General features: G+C 35.8%; 1 protein-coding gene across 1 annotated transcript in view; it reads right to left on the minus strand.

The window, feature by feature from the left end:
• Window positions 1-23081, minus strand: part of Erp44 (endoplasmic reticulum protein 44) — a 69399-nt gene that overhangs the window by 27857 nt on the left and 18461 nt on the right. Inside the window, exons 3-4 of the mRNA XM_070010725.1 lie at window positions 21454-21493; window positions 14970-15085 (exon numbers count right to left, since the gene is read on the minus strand). Coding sequence (XP_069866826.1) covers window positions 14970-15085; window positions 21454-21493 — 156 coding nt within the window. The remainder of the gene's footprint in view (window positions 1-14969; window positions 15086-21453; window positions 21494-23081) is intronic.

Below are 23081 nucleotides of genomic sequence, written 5' to 3' on the forward strand. Positions count from 1 at the left end.
AGGATACAGCTAATAAGAATCAATATCCAAAATATATATGGAAATATACTTCAAAAGATGTGAACATCCTAATTAAAAAACAGACAAAAGTGCCAAGAACCAGTGGCTCATACTTGCAATCCTAGCTACTCAGTAGGCTGAGATCTGAGGACTTGCAGTTTGAAGTTAGCCTGAGCAGTTAAGTCATGAGATACTTATGTCCAGTTAACCATCAAGCTGGAAGCAGAGCTGTGGCTCAATTGGTGAATGCCAGCCTTGAGTGAAAAAGCTAAGTGACAGTGCTCAAGGCCTGAGTTCATGCTCTATTACCAGCACAAAGAACCAAAAACAAAAACAAAAAAAACATGCAAAATAAAAAATGGGCAAAAGCCCTGACTAGATATTTCTCAAAAGAAGACATACAAATAGTCAAAGGGTATATGAAAATATATTCAACACCAGTGATCATCAGGAAAATGCAAATCAGCACCATGAGAAGCTAGGGATATAGCTCAATGGTTGCATATATAGAGAGTTTCTTAAAAACTACAATGAAGTATCAATCACCTCAGTCATGTTAGGAATATCATCAGAAAGATTTTTAAAACAAGTGCTGGTAAGGATATAAAGAAAAGGGAGCCTTGCATACTTTCAGTGGGAATTTAACTTAATGATCAAGATGCATTGTACTCACAAACTGACATGTTGAATTGAAACCTCTTTGTACACTACTTAAATATAATAAAAATAAATTTAAAAACATTAATAGAAGTGCTGGGTGCTGGTGGCTCACACAACTCAGGAGGCTGAGGACTGCAGCCCAAAGCCAGCCCAGGCAGGAAAGTCCGTGAGACTCCTATCTCCAATAAACACCAGAAAACCAGAAGTGGCGCTGTGGCTCAAGTGGTAGAGTGTTAGCCTTGAGCTGAAGATCTGAGGGACAGCGCCCAGGCCCAGAGTTCAAGCCCCATGACCAACCAAAAACAAAACAAAACAAAAAACATTAACAGAAGAGACTTTTTTTAAGTCATTATAAAAAACAGTATTAAAGTTCTTCAAAGAATTCAAAATAAATATATTGATATATGTATATGTTGATACAAATTGATTTTATGTCCAAGGACATAAAATCTGTATGCAGAAATAAATCATGTTTATGCCAACACTATGCATAATAGTCAAAATGTAGAATCAACAAATGTATGAAAAATATGTAGTATATACACACAATGGAACATTATTCAACTATACAAAAGAATAAAATCCTGCTATTTGTCACAACACAAATACACTTGAGGATATTATATTACCTGAAATATACCAGTCACAGAAAGACAAATATTGTATGACCTTATTCATAGCAAAATCCTCTTAACAAATTGATCTCATAGAAATTACAATGGCGACTACCACAGGCCAGTAGCTAGGTAGGAGGAGGAAATAAGATGCAGATTAATACAGTTAGAAAGTAGGAATAAAGTTTGAGAAATTTTCATACAGCAAGGTAGCTATAGTTAATTATGATAATAGCTATAGTTAGTTGTGATAATGATGAACAATGTAGAGAGTAAGTGGTAGGTATTATATTTTCTCATCAGGAAAGCATTAACTGTGAAATGAGGTAAATTTGTTAATTGGTGGCTTTAAACACTCAACTATGTTCAAAACATCAAAATTCAAAACATAGGGTATACAATAAAAACATAAATTATTTGTTGTTTTTTTTTTTTTGGTCCGGTCGTGGGCCTGAACTCTGGGCCTGGGTGCTGTCCCTCAGCTCTTCAGCTCAAGGCTAACGCTCTACCTTGAGCCACAGTGCCACTTCCGGCTTTTTTCTTTATGTGGTGCTGAGGAATCGAACCCAGAGCCTCAGGCATGCAAGGCAAGCGCTCTGCCACTGAGCCACCTTCCCAGCCCCTTATTTGTTAATTTTTAAAGGGTGTCTAGGTAAAAAAAAAATCCTACAATATTTAATTTGAATTAGAAGTAGTAACATCTTTTCTATGGTACTGATTAAATGAACACGGATCCTTCTGTATGCTAGGTAAGCATTCTACCATCAACCTACATCCCCAACTTAGTATGAACTTTTAATGTGTTCCCTCTTTCAAGAGTGTGCTTTTAAAATCTTTACCATGATACTTCTTGCTAATCACTTAATGACAATAAGAATGGATATTTAAACAAAAATTGAAACATTTATATGAAAATATACTTATCAAAACTGCCCCTAGAAGAAATAGAAAACAGCCTTGAAACTAAATTGGTTTTCCATATTAGGAAAACCCCATTTCTAGATACCTTCACTAGATTTTACCAAGTATATAAAAGGCCAATAAGGTCAAGTTTCCTCAAACTATTCCATGGAATACAAAAACGAACTAACCCTTTTAACTAGCTTTATGGTCAACATAGTATTTTTGAAAAATCTGAAAGGAAATTATGAGAAAAAGTCTATGTTAATCTTATAAATGTAAATGTAAAACTACAAAGTATTAACAAAATTAATTTAACACTATAAATCAAGATTAATACATCATAAGCCAGATTTTGTTTAGCACTCCAGTTTAGCTTTATTTGAAAGCCAATTAATACACTGAACATTAGAAATTTTCTACAACCTCAAAATTAACAGAAAAACATCTGCAAACATTTAACATCCATTCTTGCTTAAATACTCTTAGCAGACCAAGAGAAACGGAAGAGAACTTGTTTAAGCTGATATTGAATATTTAGTTTTAAACAACTTGATAGTTAAACATGCAAAGCTTTGTTGCTGATCTCAAGAAAGAAATAAAGATGTCCATGATACCTCTCTACTTCTATATAACAATGTACTGAAGTTCTTAAGTGTAAAAAGGAATGAAAAAAGAAGTATATACATGAACAAAAAAATAAGAGTGGCATTACTTACAAACAATATTATTGGGGTCACTAAAAGCCAAAAAGGGCATCTATAGAAGAATTTCCACTTCCAAGTAGGATGTCATAGGTTTCGAATCTATTGCTATTGTTGCAACAATTATGACAAAGCAGATTACAAAAAAAAATTACATTTTGGGCACTAGTGGCTCATGCCTGTAATCCCAGCTATTCAGGGGGCTGAGATCTGAGGTCTACAGTTCAAAGTCAGACCAACCAGGAAAGTCCACAAGACTCATCTCCAATTAACCACAGAAAATCCAGAATGGATCTATGGCTCAAGTGGTAGAATGCTGCCTTGAGCAAAAAAGGCTAAGGGACAACACTCCAGCCCTAATTTCATGTCATGCTCAGGACCAGCTCAAATAATAAAATAAAATAAAATGACATCGTAAAAGATACCAGAGTGTGTGAAGTATGGTGGCTCTCACTTCTATAATCGTAGCTACTCAGTAGGCTAACGTCAGATGACTGGGATTCCAAATCAGCCTAGGCAGAAAAGTCCACAAGACTCCATGTCAGCAAAATACCAGATTATAGGAATGGCTTTAATCTAGTAGATGACAGAGTGCCAGCAGTGAGCAAGCAAACCAAGTGAGAAAATAAGGCCCTGACTGCAAGCCTCAGTACTGGCACCAAAAATAAGATGCTAGAAACCATGAAAGCCATGACAGTTAAATGAATAAAATGAACTGAAACCTCAGAAAGGGAAGGAGCAATTTTAGAAGAAGAAAGATCACCAGCTATTTTTTCCTATAAGTTTCCTATAAGTTTCAATGGTTTCATTTTCAAACAACATTATGGCAGTAAGTAAGCAGCATAATGAAGGTAGCTTTTAATAATTAAGAAGCAAAAACCTTAAAATTACCTTGATCAATAATCTCAGACATAAAGGTGACTTTTATAAGCTTTGGCCAAAAGTTACTTTAAGATAATTACAATGTGACATTTTGACAATATAACAAAGAATGACTTAAGGGTATAATAAGTAGTTTTTTTTTCTAGAAACTAGATTTGCAAGTGTAGATTTACAGGTAAGAATTGTGGCTGTAAAAGCAGGAAAAGGATGTCAGTGAAGCTTTTCATAGCTACCTGACCTGGGCGTTGTAGCATGAGAGGGCCTTGAAACACAAAGCCAGTTTCCAAAAGGACATTTACTAAGATGTACTGAGTACCAGGGTAATATAGGAAGCTGGAAACTGGGGAGGGGAGAACTGATGGGGGACAAAGGAACAGTAAAAACTTCTCTGGCTTTGTGGTGCTGACTTGTAGAAAGAACCCGAGACACTTCATGAGGGCCACAGCCCGCCAAACCTCTTGCGAGATTTTTAAGTTACAAAGGCCAAGAAGCATCCAGATGTTGGAGACCATGAACATTTAAGACAAAGTAAAATAAATATCAGAGATCAATAATTATATTCCAGTTAAAGAATCAGCTAAAAAAGGGATCACAAAAAAGATAAGGGATTAAAGATGACATTCAATTTATGAAATACAGATATTAAATTATCATCTGAATTTTTCTCATCATATCAGAGAAAAGAAATAATTTTTTAAAAACTTTTAAACTAAAATCAATCATATAAAAGCCCTATGGAGACAGAATAGTGCTATTAGAATCAGTTTAATTCCATACTGTTAGCAAGGATGTATCAGCTGAGCTGATGATAACTGAACAGCAGCAAGAAACCAAGAACTTTTTTTTTTAATTACCAAAGGATTTGGCAGAAACAGTATGAGATGGACAAGGACTAGTTTGGTAAGTATACCTGATTTCCATTTGTAGCTTAAGATCAGTATGAAAATAGATGCTTAAAAGTACTGCTAGAGACAATGCTATTAAACTTAATAAAACTGGTATAAAAAACAGTACACACAGTAAGAAAGCAGTATGCTAAGAATAAATATAAACAAACATACAATTGGAGTAGAATAAATAAGGCTAGAGAAGACACAGTGAGTCTTGAGTGATAAGTCAACAGTTTGAATTTAATCAGTTTGAGTTTATGACAAACAAGTACCAGAGTTATAGGTTTGACCTTTCAAAATATTCACCTGGCAGTAGCAGAGAACCAGGAGATCAGTTAGGAAACTACTATAATAATCCTCACAAAAAGAACTTGAGTCTGTTTACATATTTAAGCATTAAGACTTTTAGGTTGCCTTAAAAGTTCTGTTTACAGAACAAAAAAAAAATGAGTATCAATGGTTTCATTCTCCAACAACATGATGGTAGTAAGTAAGCAGCGTAATGAGGTAGCTTTTAATAATTAAGAAGCAAAAACCTTAAAATTACCTTGATCAATAATCTCAGACATAAAGGTGACTTTTATAAGCTTTGGCCAAAAGTTACTTTAAGATAATTACAATGTGACATTTTGACAATATAACAAAGAATGACTTAAGGGTATAATAAGTAATTTTTTTCTATTAACTGAAGAGATCAAATGTCAGAGGGAATTATAAATTTCAGAATGTTAACAATGCCACTGATTGAAAAATTAGCATGTACTTTTGCTTCAATAGTTACTTAGTTTTCTTTGATGGGCCCTTCCTACATGCTTCACTAATGCCCAGTAGGGTTCCAAATGGGGAAACTGTGTCACACTCCTGTCTAATCAATGGCCCTCTCTGCTATGATTAATTACCCATGGCAACTACAAAGAGGCAGATGATTTCAACAGCAAGGTCTTACTGTTCCTCTGGTTTCTAAAAGATGATCATTGCCATCTATATAGTTTCTTCTTATTCCCAAAGCATGCCTCCAAAAATCAAACAAAAACAACCCAAACAACAAAACCTAAACAGAAAATTTAAAGTGAGCCAAGAAGTGTACTTAAAACTCAGGTTTAACCTGATCATCCAAATTCAGTTTCATACATATGAGCTCTTTGTTTTATATTTTCTTGTTCTTGTTTTTGTGCTGGTCCTTGGTACTGTCCAGGTCCAGGGCGTAAATGATGTCCCTGAGCTTTTTGCTCAAAGATAACATTCTACCACTTGAGCCCATTTTTGGTAGTTAAGTGGAGATAGGAGTCTTATAGACTTTCCTGCCTGGGCTAGCTTCGAAAGGCAAACTTCAGATCTTAGCTTCCTGAATAGCTAGATCTACAAGGCATGAGCCACCAGTGCCCAACTATTTTCTTTTTTTTTAATGCAGTATTTAGGTAAAACTCATCTAAAAGCTTCTTGATTTCCAGCAAAGAAGGTTCAAGTTGAATTGAAGACCACCAGGTAAGAGTAACTGAAGGATATGGAAATATACTCTACCTAATTCAAGACAGCAACAATCTATGAAAAAGGCAACTTGGAGTCTGAAAGTTCTATACTAACCAACCAAATAACCTATAAATACTTCTTGCTTAGTGCCATGCAGCCGGTAACCACTGGAGGTCAGCAGAGAACCTGGTCCCACTGGGGGCAAACTGATGGAATCTCCTAAATCCGAGGCAACACCCAAGGTTTCAGAGCAATGACTTCTACAACAAACTGCAAATGAGGCACCTCGAAGCAAAGTTTGTATGAATGTACACATGTGTGTGCATGCATGCACATGTGTTACATGAAGAAATTTTAGGGAAAAAAGCAATTATGAAAAAGAAAAAAGAATTATTTGTAATTTCCACTGAGGAAAACCACTACTAAAATTTTGGCTCATACCTTTCTGACTTTGAATAAAAGCTACTTAACTACCAGTCATTACCAGTGACATATTTCAATTGAGAAAAAAAAAGTAAACTCTGAGGTTAACCAAAGAGGAAAGTGCTAGTATCAGTTCTTGAAAAATGCATTTCATCAGCTTGGAAGGAACTCCTAAGAACAGAGTAATGTTTTTTAATCAAGAGCATTATCAACATGCTAAATGATGGTATGGAGTCACTATTTTGCGGAAAAACATAAAAAAAAATGCACGAGCCAAACTCAGAATATGATGTGGTTATAGGATGGTTTGAAAAATTATTTTTCTTTCGAAGTACACAGAGTAATCATGATTTAAAGAACTATTTCTAAATGAACCTAAAATAGTTTTCTCATGATACATTAAACTTTTTAAGTAGCAAAAAAGCATTGTGAGTTAGGTGTGGTAGCTCAACCCTGTAATCCTAGCTTTCTGAGAGGCAGAGATCAGGGGACTTTGGTCTGAGGTCAGCTTAGGCAAAAAGAAGTTGTCAATGGCAGGGTATGGTAATATGAACGAGTCATCTCAGCTAAGAGCAAGGCATAGTAGTTGAGCTGAGCGGCAGGTGTCTGTCATCCTTAACAACATGGGGAGGCCAAATAGAAGGATCATTGCCTATACTGGCCTCAAAAGAAGTCCAGAACCTTTCTTGAAAATAACCAATATAAAAAGGGCTGGAGGATCAAACACTGGCTCTGAGTGCAATCTCTGATACTGTGCACCGCCCTCTCCCTGCTCCCCACCAAAGCACCACAATGAAGTTCATTTTTTTTTCTCTATTTGGAAATAAAATTGCACTTATAATCAATGAATTAGATCTGTGAAACACAGAAAAATTCATCTATACAATAACTCAAACTAAAAACCTGCATTTGCTAGATACCAATTCAGTTCTTGGGATAGAGGGATAAAAATGTTAACATTATAAATGCTACCTTTACTGCTGCTAATACTATTTTTAATTGTTTTCACAAGCTAAAATGTTAAATGAGATTCTTAAAACTCTTTAATATGAGCAGCCAGGTGCTGGTGGTTGGTGGTTATAAACCTAGCTGCTCAGGAGACCGAGATCTGAGGTTTGAAACCAGACTGAATGGGAAAATTCTATGAGACTCTTACCTCCATTTAATCACCAAAAAGCTGGGGAAGTGGAGCTGTGGGTTAAGTGGTAGAGTGCTAGCCTTGAACAAAATTCAGGGACAGTACCCAGGCCCCAAGTTCAAGCCCCAGGAATGTCACAAAAACAAACAAACAAACAAACTGTTAATATATAAATCACCCACCAAAAACATGTGCCAGTTTGGAGTCTCTGAATACACTGTAAGAGTAAATCAGATTCTTATCCTGTCTATAAGGTGTCAATAATGAAATGTATCCTTAGCAGAGATGAAGTTTCCTTTTATAGACCTTTCACATGGGAGATACTAAGAGAAGAATGTCAGATCTACAACAAAAACTAGCCATGGCCAGCTACTCTTCTCCAGGGCAAGTGAGGAATATACTATACCCGTTCTGCTGCCAGGACAGGCACAGAAATGGCTTCAGGCCATGGGGAAGAGATTATTTCTCAAAATGGTGCCCCTTTTCTGAGTGCTCTGATTTCCTTTTCTTTTTTTCTCTTCCTGTGATCTTGTAACGTATCTACCTACTCCCTACATAAAATACAGCAAATAAAAACCTTTGGGGCTCAAGGGATGAACTGTAAGCTTTACAACAGGATTTCAAAATATACACTTGAGCTTAAATAATTGTTAAGCTTCACTTGAGGAGTGGAGGAAAATGTACCAAGGTTTGCTATATTCTGTTTATGCAAAGAAACAGAAAAGCATACTGGGTAGAATGAGCTTGTTTTCCATTCCCCAAGTTCTTAGCAGACTGAGCTAAATCTCTCAACAAAATCCTAAGAAGGGCATATAGAGAATGACACAAAGATAGAGCAGAAAGTTCCACGAGATACTGGTAGGTAGAAGAAAAGGAGATAGAAATATAGGCAGGAAAACAAAGGATTGAGATGTACTGAGATGACATATCTAACAAATTGTCATAATAATAATTCTCAACATATTTTAAGGATGAGTAGGTTCACTGCCTCTTATAGATACTATTTTGAAAATACTCACTTGGGATGATTTATGAAATTAAGTGCTATTACATTTTTTATATCCTGTAATTTGGTGAATTATTGTATAATTTCTTGATTTTTTTTGGTGGGGGGGGGGTCCGGTCGTGGGGCCTGACCTCTGGGCCTGGGCACCGTCCCTCAGCTCTTCAGCTCAAGGCTAGCGCTCTACCACTTGAACCACAGCGCCACTTCCGGCTTTTATTCTTTTTGCTTATGTGGTGCTGAGGAGTCGAACCCAGGGCCTCATGCATGCAAGGCAAGCGCTCTACCACTGAGCCACCTTCCCAGCCCTAATTTCTTGATTTTTATGGTCTTCCCCATCACCAATTCCTAGTGGACTGATAAAAACAAAGTAACAGATTTTCAAAAATTGAGACAATAGATAAGGTTTTATCTGACAGATTTCGGAAATGAATTCAAGTGTCACCACAATTTGAGCTTACAGCACATTTATGATGCAATAAACAGCCAGTGGAGATTTAAAAATCAAATACAGCAAAAGTTAATTCATACATTTTGCCACAATAACTTTTTTCAAGAAATTGTGGATTTTAGCAAGTCTACTATCTACTGATAGAATTAGCTGGTTTTCCTTATTTTGTCTCTTGATAGATATATTTCAAGATTAAGCCACCTTTGTATTATTGGGATAAATTCTACTTGGTAAGGAGAAAATATTCACCAAAGCCAAATCAACATTTCTTAAGATGTTGTGAACTGATTCTGCTGCATCTGTAAAATGCTAAGTAACATATTCTAGGCCTTGAAAGCCAAAAATTCAGAAACCTACATCTACTACTTCTGTAGGAAACATTCTTCCTTTCTATCTTCTGGAAAAGCCTACTCCTTAGAGAAGAATTTCCTAAACTTGACTAAGACTCATATTACCTCATGGTATTTAACAATGTCTTTCATAATAGGTATCACAATACACAATTTTGTGTTTATTTCTCTTGCCTATCTGGATCTTGGTCTCTTGCTCTGTTTCTAGGGCTTCTCACATGACATTATGCATAGTAGGTACGCATTTGGAGAGGGGACTGAATGAATGAACATCACTGTATAATTCAAGCAACTGTGGTAGTCATAACAGAAATAATACATGTAAAAGCATGCCTAAATGAATACAAGGACTCAGGTGAATAGGTTTTTCCTCGGGTAGTTTGACTAGAAATTTACAGGAACTTCAAGAAATAATATGGATGAGAAGTATGCATGAAGTAGTGAATCAGAAGCAAAGTAGACATACTGACAGATAGATAGATACCAAACAGGTGATTAATAACAGAGAGACTTATAAGGATAGGATGTTATCTTGATTCTAAGGTCACCTTCTACCTTTGCTTAACAACCTTTCTATAAATCTTTTGCCCAATAAAAACTAATTCTAACTGGGCATTGGTGGCTCACACCTATAACCCTAGCTACTCAGGAGGCTGAGATCTGAGGATTGCAGTTCAAAGCCAGCGCAGGTAGGGAAGTCCATTATCTTATCTCTAATTAACCACCAGAAAACCGGAAGTGGTGCTGTGGCTCAAGTGATAGCATGTTCACTTTGAACTGAAGAGCTCAAAGACAGCACCCAGGCCCAGAGTTCAAGCCCCACAACTGACAAAAAAAAAAATCTAAAGCAACAAGTGTAAGAAAATACAGACCATAAAAAGTATAAAATTAAATTTGCATAAATTAAAATTGTCTAAATAGAAATGTCTATACAAGCCGGGTGCCAGTGGCTCACGCCTGTAATCCTAGCTGCTCAGGAGGCTGAGATCTGAGGATCGCAATTCAGAGCCAGCCCAGGCAGGAAACTCTGTAAGACTATCTCCAATAAACCACCAGAAAACCGGAAGTGGTGCTGTGGCTCAAGCGGTAGAGCGCTGGCCTTGAGCTGAAGAGTGCAGGGACAGTACCCAGGCCCAGAGTTCAAGCCCCACAACCAACCAAAAAAAAAATGTCTATACAGTCTTCATAAAGCTTGTTCAAACTTGGGGTTGGGAAGGTAGCTCAGTGGTAGAGTGCTTGCCTTGCATGCATGATTCCTCAGAACCACATAAGCAGAAAAAGCCAGAAGTGGCGCTGTGGCTCAAGTGGTAGAGTGCTAGCCTTGAGCTAAGTGCTGAGGGACAGTGCCTAGGCCCAGAGTTCAGCCCCATGACCAACAAAAACAAAAACAAAACTTGTTCAAACTTGAAGGAAATGATGAAAGGGGTGACTCTGATTATAAATGGACATGTTGAACTGAAACTCTTTTGTACAAATACTTAACAATAGTAATTAAAACAAAACTTGTTAGAACTAATAAACTAATATATAAGAGCAAAATACAAAAATTTATTTCTATATACTGGCAACAAAAACTACAAATTAAATGTAAAAAAATGCCATTTATAATAGCATCAAAAGTAAATATATTTCAAAATAGATAAAAGATATGCAAAGCCTAACAAAAACACCAGATGGTAGGGCTCTGGTAGCTTAAACCTGAGTGTAATCCTAGCTACTCACTAGACTGAGATGTGAGAATCACAGTTCAAAGCCAGCCTGGGTAATAAAGTCTGTGAGACTCTTATCTCCAATTAACAACTAAAAAGCAGGAAGTTAGGTGTGGCTCAAGTGGTGTAGCCTTAGCCTTGAGCAAAAAGGTCAGGGACAGTGCCCAGGCACGGAGTTCAAGCCCAATGACCAACACGGAAAAAACAAAACAAAGCAAAACTACCACCAGATAAGCCCCAAATCAGGAACACTCTAAATTATTTGATTAATAGTCTTCAAAACTGACAAGAGTGTAGAAAAATAATGAAAGATCAAGAAATGGTCAGAGAAACTAAGAGGATCAAAAAAACTAAATGTGAAATCCAGAACAGAAAAAAGATACTAGAGGATTTAAGGTCTGCCCCAGGGTCATGCAGGCTCGGTGCAGACACCTCCCTACCACGTGGCTCAGTTTTCCCCCAGTATCTGTATTACCTAGGTAACTGGTAACCCTGGAAGCAGTCACCTCCCGCTCCAGCTCCCCATCACATCCTGGGCCGCCTGTTCCCAGGCCCTGCTTCTTCACTATGCAAGGTGGGGGCCACAGTAAGGTAAATAAACTTCTTTTCCTACCTGAATACCACATAGTATTCTCTTCATCGGCTACCTAATGAAACCTACCTATTTAATATACCTTACAGGAATCAGCTAATAAAATTTGGAGAGCATGCAGATTTTAATAGCATCTTAGTTTTGACAATGTAGTATAGTAATGCAAGTATAAAAAAGTAATACAAGGTATATAGTATGAGAAAACTCAAATTTAAATATATAATTTACAATAGTATAAGCAACAAGAAATACTTAAAAGACAAATTTGATCTAAATATGCAGCTTTTATGGTGAAACATTACTCCCCTGCATCTCTTGAAAATTCTTAGTACTTTCAGGTTTTGTACTACACTTCTTCACAAGTATTAAGATAGACTCTTCCAGAGACACCCAAAAGAAGTTGGAATCAAATGCTTCCAGATTTCAAAATTTAGAACGAAGTTTTCAAAAATACCTCAAGACTGTTTCAAAATGATGTGGTATTAGCATAAAACACAAGAACAGAAAAGCCCAGGAATTAACTATCATATATTCAGTCAAATGATTTTCAACAAGAATGCCAAGATGATTCAATGGAGAAAGAACAGTCTCTTCAACAAATGATTTTGGAATACCTGGAGAACTACATACAAAACAATGTAGTTTAACCCTTTACTTTATTCCATATCCAAAAATAACTCAAAATGGACCAAAAATATTTAAATCATAATAAAAGGATTAATATGTAGAATATATAAAGCATTCCTACCATTCAACAATAAAAAAAAAAACTGGTAAGTGGAAGAATTTGCATAAGCATCATCATTAATTATTAGGAAAACACAAAAACAACCAAAATCACCTCATACTTATTAAGATGGCTACTAAAGAAAAACAAACTAGAATATAAGAAGTGTTAGAAAGTATGTGGCTAAAATGGAATCCTTATGCAGTGGTAACAGAAATGTAAAATGGTATAGACATAGTTTATGTCAGTTCTTCAAAATGTCAGAAATAAAATTACCATGATTTAGCAATTTCACTACTTGGTTATAGATAAAAGAACTGAAAACAAGGTTTCAAGGAAATACCTATACATCCATGATCATAGCCAAAAGATAGAAGTTACCCAACTGTCCATAACTAGATGCAGCCTGGAAATACTTTAAAAATTCCAGAAATAAAGTTTGTAAGTTTTAACTTGAGTACTATTTTGAGTATTATGATGAAATTTTACTACTTCTTAGCTTTATCCTGACCAGGAGTTACTTCATCCTTTTGTTTCCACACCAAATGTATATGCTATCTGCTCATTAGTCACTTATTTGCTCTCCGGTTATCAGATCAACTGTAGTAGTACTCCAATTGCTTGTGTTCAAGTAACCTTTATTTAATTCAATAATGGCTTTGTTCTAAGTATTAATTCTGGCAATCTGGATAAGCTAAACAAAATTATATGGACAACTATGACATGCACCCAATGGAATATTAGTCAGATTTAAAAATTAACGAAATTCTAGCAAATGTGCAACAAAGAACTAACCTTGAAACATTCTACTAAATGAATAAACCAGTCACATAGATCAAAACTGGATGATTCTACTTACGTAGGGTATCTAGAATATTCAAATTAATGAAAACAGAAAGTAGAATGGTTTCTAGAGGTTGTGGGGAAGAGAAATGAGAAGTTGCTTTCATTAATAACATTTCACAGATTGAAAGGCTTACCTGAACTGATAACTATTCTGTCATAGAAAGAAAATAATATGATGACCATTTCCCTCCCAATGACTACAAACTTGAGAGCCTAATTTTGGATATGTGTAAGTATAGTACAAGTACATCTTCTAGTTTGTACTATGATATCTAATAAATAATAGAACAATTTGAAAAGAGTGTCCACATCAAACACATCATGTTCTCTTGTCACTGGAGGAGGAAAAATCCAAAAAGTAGTGTCATAATATAGTCTCTGCTTGTGCTAACAATTTTTTATTGCTCCCTTCCTCGTATCTAGTTATGAATCTTAGCAGACAGAAATATGGCACATAGCTTATAAGACTTTGAAATGATTTGCTGTTAGAAAATTCTTTTCTGCCTGGCATAGCCTATACCAATAAATCCTCAAAATGTCTGTTGAACTGAAGAGAAAAAAACACAAATTGGTCTGTGAACACATCTGGTCAGGAGATCAGGATTCTAATTCTAGTATGACTAATACTGAGCTGCTTAACACTGACTAAACCACTAAGCTCAGTAAGGCTGGTTAAGCCACTTTATTTCCATTTCCTCATCAGTCAAAGAAGTTAGAATGTCTTGCACATATGTGATAATTCTAATCAGTAGTTTTAGTGTAAAGGATGAGTGGAAGAGAGCTCTTTATTCAAGCCAACTTACCAAAAACTCAATGCAATAGCTTTTAACAAGCAATCTCTATATTCTAAAACCTGATAAGCTTGAGATACAGAGATAAGTCAATTATTTAGTTGGTATTTAAAAGTAAAAGAAAAAGGGGTTCTTAACCTAAATAACTGAGACACCGCCCCAAATCAGAACTACCAAATATACTAAATTATGAATAAAGTACAAGTATAAGTGGGTTACTCAGAAAGAAACACCATTGCTAACTTATTGGCTCAAGGTAGAGAAATATATCGGTTATACAGGAAACTATGAGTATTTGACAAAGAATACTCCACTGAGAAAAGCAAAATCCAACAAATGACATATTAACTACTCTCAATAATTACACTCAATGATTATAACAAAATTACACCTCATTGATAGTCTAAGCCAATCTTAGTAGACTCCATAAAAAACAGAAACACAAAAGTCTACCAATCTTACTTGAAGTTAGATTTTACATGATTCTACCAGTTACAAAAATTCATATTTCCTTCTAAAACTGTTTCATTTTTATTTGCTGATTTTGGCATCTGCATTGGTAGGAAATACTGCTAATAAAACTTACTATCTGTATGCAAGACCTACTGTTTTAATGAAAACTGTAACAAAAAAATAAACCTTTCCCAAAGGCAAACTGGGAATTTGCACTATATATTCATGTTAAATATTAACAATTTAACCTATATTCTGGACTTGTGGGGTTTATACTCGACTTAAAACAGAGCATTGAGAAAAAAAAAAAAGAAAGGCAAAACGGCATGAGACAATTTTTTTCAGACTTTTTAGGGAGTTACTTACAGTGCTGATCACAATCAACTCGAGCAAACACTACTTGATTTTTATCTGGATATTCTTCTTTAATGACATCAGAAGCTTCCTCAAATATTGGGTGCAACATCTGGCTGAAACGACACCTATCCAAACAAGCACACCAATTACAAGTGAACAGTTTTCACCTATTAATATTTAATATATAAACAACAAGCAATTTCATTGACAATTTCAATGACATTTCATCATATCATTTAGTGGAAAAGAAGACAATTTTGAATTAAAAGACCATAATCTGATTCAAATAATTGCATAATTGAAGGAATTTTGCTTCTTTTACTTAGGATATTTGTCAGTATTAGGAAGCACGCAAGGGATCTCTTGCAGCGGCTATGAAACATACCTTCCTAGAAAACAACTGAGGTTTGAACATTTATGCAACAAGTTAACTTATTCTAGATAATGAACATAATTTTAGATTACTATACAATCTTGTAAGTTTATCAGAAATGTCAGACCAACTCATTCAGTATTTTGTATAAAATCTTATACCAAAATAATATTTATTATATAATCGTTATCCTCCCAAATGTTCTTGTTAAAATGGGCTTTCACTAAGTTTAGAAGCAAATAATTTAAATTCCTAAACAAGACTTCCTTTCCAGGTTTCTCTCTCTTTTTAAAAGAGTACAATGCTCACTTCAGCAGGCAGCACATACACTAAAAATGGGACTTAAATCACAGAATACCCTGGCACTTGTTACTCTTAATTCTCACGATCCCTTAATCAGGAAAACTATTCCACAAATATGCTATGGGTTATGAAAAGGACCTGAGAAAATAATGAGCACATTCATGTGACCAGTTGGGTTAGAATGACCATTCTCAGAAAGAAAAGGTATTGCGGGCATGTTAACAAACTGATTGCTATTGTTGCTTGCAGATTCCTTGTGCAGGAAGAAATTTACTTGAAAGCCTATGAATGCTTTAACCCACATATGATTAGTTCATACATATTAGCTATAACCCAATAAAAATATTGTAAAGCCTCTGAAAGGGTACAAATATTATACCTCCTTCCTATTTCTTGTATGAAACTCTTCTGGCCTACTCATCTGACTTCCTAAGGAGATGTCCTAGAATATATCAAGGAGACACAATCTGTATCTTCCACCTCTTGCTTTCAAGTAGTTCTTTCCTCTTTTAGCATTCTTAAATCTCTCCCATCTGGGATAGGTGGATAGGGTCTGTGGACATCATGGACCATGACTTATTTGACTATGTATTCTAAGAAGCATTTAATAGGTGTCTATTAAATGAAAAAGTGGATAGACCAGAAGAAGCACTAGGTGAGGACCCCAGGTTTATGCTACTTACAACCTGCTGAAGCCAGGATAGGGGAAGAAGGGAAGGCCATGGAGTAGGAACTTACAATTTCTTGAAAATTTTGGCTGTAGCTTAGTGAAAAATTAGCCAGGCTTCTGGTTTAAGGGTAAATATTCATATCAAGGGCCCCTTCTCTCTGGATTGAACAGTTTGATGCCCAGAATGTCAGGCACAGGTTCAGGATATGAAATAAGAGTTCAACTTGTGTCTTCCTATACAAGTGCCCACACACATGTAAATGCAATACATTATAAAAGTGATACCACTGGGCACACTGCCTATATCCCAGCTATTTGGGAGGTAGAGTTAGAAGGACTAGGTTGGTGGTCAGCCTGGTCAAAAATGTTCTGAGAGTCTATGAAAATAAGCAAGCTAGGCATGATGATTCACATTTGTAATCCCAGCTAACTGGGAGGCAGAGGTAGGAGGATCATGATCAGAGGCTGGCAAGAGGCAAAACCAAAAGAGTATCTGAGGGAAAAAAATAAACAAACAAAAGGAAAAACTAAAGCAAAAGGGCGAGAGCTGTAACTCAGGTGATTGATGCTTGCCAGCAAGTGCAGGCTAGTTCAAACAATCATACCAAAAAAAAAAAAAAAAAAGGCCAAAGATCCATTGAAAGAACCTTAGGGTCGGCTGAACCCAGTCTCCAATCCAGTACTTAAGTCAATCCTTGACAAATCAACCAAATAGGTAAACCTTTGCAAAGATAACTTTGGGGGACACTAACTAAGATGACTTAGTAGGAGAAAAAAACAAACTCTGGATTTGGAAATGTACCTGAATTTAAATCCTAGCTCACCATTATTAGCTGTATGACCTTTCTAGCCTCAATTTCCTCCATCTAAAATGGAAATTACAGTACCTACCTGCAGGGCAATACTGAGCAGTAAAAACACATATGTAGAATTTGTCACATACAGCATCATTAAGGGCCTCATATAGTTAGTACTCGCTAAAACATAGCATATTTTAGATAGCTCTATAAGAGAACTTCCAGAAAGAACTAAGCCTAGTTTTTCAGACTATAGAGAATATATCTTTGTCTTACAGCCAATTACTAACCAAGTTTTCTCAGTTGAATAAAAAAGTACTAATTCATTAACAGCTCAAGATATTTTTAGATAGTATATTTTCCAAATGTGCACTGTCCACCTTTTTGCAAAGGTCAGTAATATGTTTTCTTTTTCTTTTTTTCATAACAAATAAAATCCCTTGGAGCGGGGCACTGGTGGCTCACGCCTGTAATCCTAGTTACTCAGGAGGCTGAGATCTGAGAATCATGGTTCAAAGCCAGCCCAGGCAGGAAAGTCCATGAGACTCTTATCTCCAATAAGCCACTCATCAAACCAGAAGTGGCACAGTGGATCAAGTGGTAGAGCACTAGCCTTGAGCTGAAGAGCTGAGGGACAGAGTTCAAGCTCTAGGACTGACAAAAAAAAAAAATCCCTTAGAAAACTGCATTCTAGTATTTCCTCTGGCATAATCTGTTGCTACAACCTTGGCAAAGGACTTTACTCCTCTCAATTTAGTTATTTATAAAGTGGATTGAACTGTAAAATCTTCTACTAAACTTTGAGACTAATATTGATCCTAACTTAACACAGAAAATTCTGCCATTGTTGCATATTTTATAAATTGAATTTTCTCTGCAGATCTTCCACTTTTGACTAAAATTCTTTAATACTTATAGCATTCACATTAGTAACCATATCATATCACATTTGTTTAATATTTATTGTATAATACCATCCATGTATTATGGAAATACTTGGGAATACTGAAAATATAGTTATGGAAACTATTTTTGAAACACAAAGGATAGACTAGGAAATCATCAATAAGATCATAGCATACAATTATGATTGGATAGACTGGGGTGTTATGGGAAATACAGATGCTCCTCAATTTTCAGTGGGGTTAAATATCAATCTATTATAAATTTAAAATATTCTAAGTCAAAAATTCATTTATTATGCCTACTCTACCAAGCATAATAACTCAGAAACAAAGTCCACAACAGACTACTGGTGTTTCTGGCTTGACTAGAAGTTCGCCTGCAATAAATAATAATATAAAACTTCCTATGACTGGTCCAGGAAAATACCAAAATTTAAAGATCAAAATTTAAATTTCTATTCACTGTGTATCACCTTAATATAAACAGACCATATAAACAAAACAAAAAAGTCATAAAAGCCGGGTGCTGGTGGCTCACACCTGTAATCCTAACTACTCAAGAGACTGAGATCTGAGGATCATGGTTCAAAACTAGTCTGGGCAGGGAAGGCCTTGAGACACTTATTTCCAATTCATCACCAGAAAACTAGAAGTGGAGCTGTGGCTCAAGTGGTAGAGCGCTAGCCTTGAGCTGAAGAGATAAAGGACAACAACCAGGTCCAGAGTTCAAGCCTCATGACCAACAAAAAAAAAGTCATAAGCTGAATGACCAAGGTGTGGACCACATGTTTAAGAAGGGTTTCTATTCTGACTTGAGGGAAGAGCAAACAACGTAGATTGATCTAGGAAGATGACATAAAGCAAATCATATTTAATTCAAGACTTAAAAGACAATTAGCACTTATACTAAATAAAGAAATGGGTAAGAACAAGAAGTGATCCATCCAAGCACAGGAAAATATCATGAGTCCAGTGATAAAAGAGCACAGAATTTCACAGGAGTTAAAAGAATTCTACATAACAAGAAAAATATGGAAGTGGAGAGAACAAAAAATGCAGCTGAAGAGATGGGAAAGAATCAAATCACTGGATAGGAAGGGATCAAATCATAGATCAAAGTAAGGAACTTACACTTTCAACCAAATACAATATAAAACCATTTAAGAGGTTTAAGATTGGGGGAGGGGGAATAAACTAATTCTGTATCATAGGAAAGAACTCTGGGCTACATGTAGGGAACAGAATGAAAATATATACAACTAGAGTCACAGAAAGTAAGTTAGAAGACTGCTATAGGAATCTTAAGTAAACTGCGGGACTGCAATAGCACCCAGTAAACCTTTAAGAGTCAAATAGGACAAAAAAAGTGACATAGGCATACATGTCTCAACAGAGAAATATGCCAGCATTTTGAAATTTTCTCCAGTTAAATTTCTATTTCTTATATGTGGAGGACATGTTTTTATCTACAACATATCCTATCTTAGTTCTAGATTCTAGGAATACTAGTAAGATATTATCTGCTTGTTTTTTTTGCTTTTTTTTCTAGATTTTGTAACCTTTTTAGGGAAATTTTTAAAAAATATTTATTGAAAAGGTCATGAGTTGGGAATATGGCTTAGTGGTAGAGTGCTTGCCTAGCATGAATGAAATCCTGGGTTCGATTCCTCAGTACCACATAAACAGAAAAAGATAGAAGGGGCGCTGTGGCTTAAGTGGTAGAGCGCTAGCCTTGAACAAAAAGCAGCTCAGGAACAGTGCCCAAGCCCTGAGTTCAAGCCCCAGAACTGGCAAAGAAAAGGTGATGAGGTGGGGGATTACAGTTACATAAGTAAGGTAATGAGTACATTTATTTATTTATTTATTTATTTTGTCGGTCCTGTGGCCTGAACTCTGGGCCTGGGCACTGTCCCTGAACTCTTCAGCTCAAGGCCAACACTCTACCACTTGAGCCACAGCGCCACTTCCAGCTTTTTCTGCTTATGTGGTGCTGAGGAATTGAACACAGGGCCTCATGCATGCAAGGCAAGCACTCTACCACTGAGCCACCTTCCCAGCCCGAGTACATTCATTTTTAAACATTGTTACCCCATCCCTCATTTTCTCCTGATTACTCCTCATTTTCTCCCGCTTACCCCTCTCTAGTCCCCTGCACCAAGTTTTTTAAGTTTCATATCCAACATAATGTCAAGTGAGTGTCAATGTTCATTCTTTGTCCTACTGTTTCTGTGATTTTCTTTCCCTTCCTCTGATCAAATAATCTTTTTTTTTTTTGGGGGGGGGGGGGGGTCCAGTCGTGGGGCCTGAACTCTGGGCATGGGCACTGTCCCTCAGCTCTTCAGCTCAAGGCTAGCACTCTACCACTTGAGCTACAGCACCAAGTCTGGCTTTTTTCTTTTTGCTTATGTGGTGCTGAGGAATCGAACCCAGGGCCTCAGGCATGCAAGGCAACAGCTCTACCACTGAGCCACCTTCCCAGCCCTGATCGAATAATCTTATATACAAGACACAAGGTACAGAAAACTGAGAGAAACCAAAGGAAAAAAAAATACTATGTACAGGACAAAATTAGAACCTCTTGTTTCCATATCTTGGAGTTCATGTTGATACACTTCATTATATATTGTCCTATGCACTAAGCAATTGGGTTACTGAGATACCCTGACCACAAATAAAGTCATAGTAAAGCTACCACCACAACCATGTTCATTACAGCATTATTTGCCATAGCTAAGATCTAGAACTGACCCAGTTGCCCCTCAGTAGATAAATGGATCAAGAAGATGTGGTAGATTTACACAATAGAGTTCTATGCTTCCATCAGAAAGAATGGCATGCCCCATTTGTAAGGAAATGGAAATGCCTGGAAAAAATTATATTAAGTGAAGTAAGCCAGACCCAAAGAAAAGAAGGCTGCATGGTTTCCCTCATTTGTAAGAACTAGGACATTATCTGCTTTAAAGTGTGTTTGCTAGAGCAAAAGCAGATTAGAAAAAAAAAAAGTCAAAACAATGTACAAGTTGAGCAAAACTAACTTAAAAATCTAAGTCAGAAATAATGTTGAAATAGTTTCAAATTCTGGAACACTTGAGACTTCAGAATTCTCTGCACATATTCCAAAATTATGAAAACAAAAGAATCCAAAATCTAAAATGCTTCTGGTCCTAAGTATTTCAGATAAGAGATATTCTACTTAGTGTGGGAAGAAGAAAGTAGTCTATAGAGTACCATATAAACAAAGAAGATAGGATCTAATTCCTATGAAGGAGTAAAGGCTTCCTGGAAGAATTGTTGGATTACATAAGTGGACAAGCAATATTAGTTTTCTTTCTAAACTTGCCACACCTAAATTCTGACCTCCAAATTCTACCCTCTTCCTACAATCAAAGCAAAAGCAAACAACAAACAATTTTTTTAAAGACAAAGAAATAACAAGATTACTTACCAGTCAGCATAAAAATTTACTAAAGCAACATCAGCATTGTCTGAAATTTAAAAATAAAATCAGTTATTTCTGACTATGAAATTGTGAAATAAATATATGATTTTCATACTGACTTTTTTAGTTACAAAGGGCTACTTTTAAAATCCACAATAACAATGAAGTTATTTCTCACTCAGAAATCCATCCAGACCATCATGGTTGGCATATACACATCCTTATGCTTTCATTACACCTTAAGTGAATATAAGGAAAAAGGGTATCAAATTCAGATCAAGCAGTAAGCTAATTAAGAGTATCCTACTCATAGAGTGGTTTGAATTTTAACAATTCATTTTTGAGTTTTTATATTCATGAAAAACTGACTACTTCTACAAATAAAATCCTATTCCACAGAAGAGATCTGTATGCTAAACTAGTTCTATCTCAGATGACCATTTAGTAGCAATGAGTAACCTACGACTAGCAGGGTTGCCAAGATGCATTTTTTCTGCTTCCTATTCTTGAAATAGTTCATCTCTGTGGCAAAAATAATTATCATTTGCATGTCTCAGTGTGAAGCAGTTTCTTTTGTCTTAACCTAATTTAGAATAACCTAAACTCCTCAAACACCTAAAAAATAATACACAGATATTCCAGAATATAGAAGATGAAAGGAGAAAGTTCTTTCCTTTTTTGTTACAAAGCATTGTTTATCCACTTGCATATTCAATACAAAGCTATAATTTTAAAATTGTGATTCTTGACCAGAAGCACTAGAGGGTTTGTCAGTAACTAGGGATTCTTCCTACTATTGTGGATATTAATAAAACCTTCCATGTGGTACTACTTTTCAATACTGCTTATAGATACTGCTTTAAAAAGATCCCATAAGATGAAATAGACATGCGGGGGGGGGAGGGTATTGGGGGGGTAGGGGGAGGATGGGAAGGGATGGGAAGGGGAAACAAAGGAGGAAGCTACAATGCTTAATAAGAAATATACTCATTATCTTGCCCATGTAATTGTAACCCCTCTGTACAGTATTTTCACAATAAAAAAAAGATGAAATAGACAAATAAACAACAAATACATGGTGCTCAGTGAATCTTTTGGTTTTGTTAGGTATAAGTGTTTAAAATAAGAAATCATCTATGTATTTTGCATATTCTCTAAAATTTCCTAATTTGTCATTTTTTAATCAACCACCTTCTGTTTGCTATTTTAAAAATTCAGAATGATTTTTCTCCCAAGTTAGTTTTATCTTACAATCCCATTGTCAGTAAATAATGCATTCGTTATTCATTATAAAATATTTAACTGGAGCAATGTCACCAAAAAAGATAATCAGAATAAGCAACTTAAAATAAACTAAGAAAATCAAGATTCTATCCTAAGGTATTAGTCTTTAGTGGTGCATAGAACTACATCAGAATCATAAGATTCTATGGGGGGGAGGGGGGAGGCTGGGAAGGGATGTGAAGGGTAAACCAAAGGAGGAGGCTGCAATGTTTGGTAAGAAATGTACGCATTATCCTGCCCATGTAATTGTAACCCCTCTGTACAGTATGTTCACAAATAAAATTAAATTAAATTAAAAAAAAAAGAATCATAAGATTCTAAATAGGCATTGGCAAAAACATAATGTGCAT

This window comes from Dipodomys merriami, unplaced genomic scaffold, assembly GCF_024711535.1.
Source record: "Dipodomys merriami isolate MVZ:Mamm:240054 unplaced genomic scaffold, mDipMer1.0.p SCAF_11, whole genome shotgun sequence".
NCBI lineage: Eukaryota > Metazoa > Chordata > Mammalia > Rodentia > Heteromyidae > Dipodomys > Dipodomys merriami.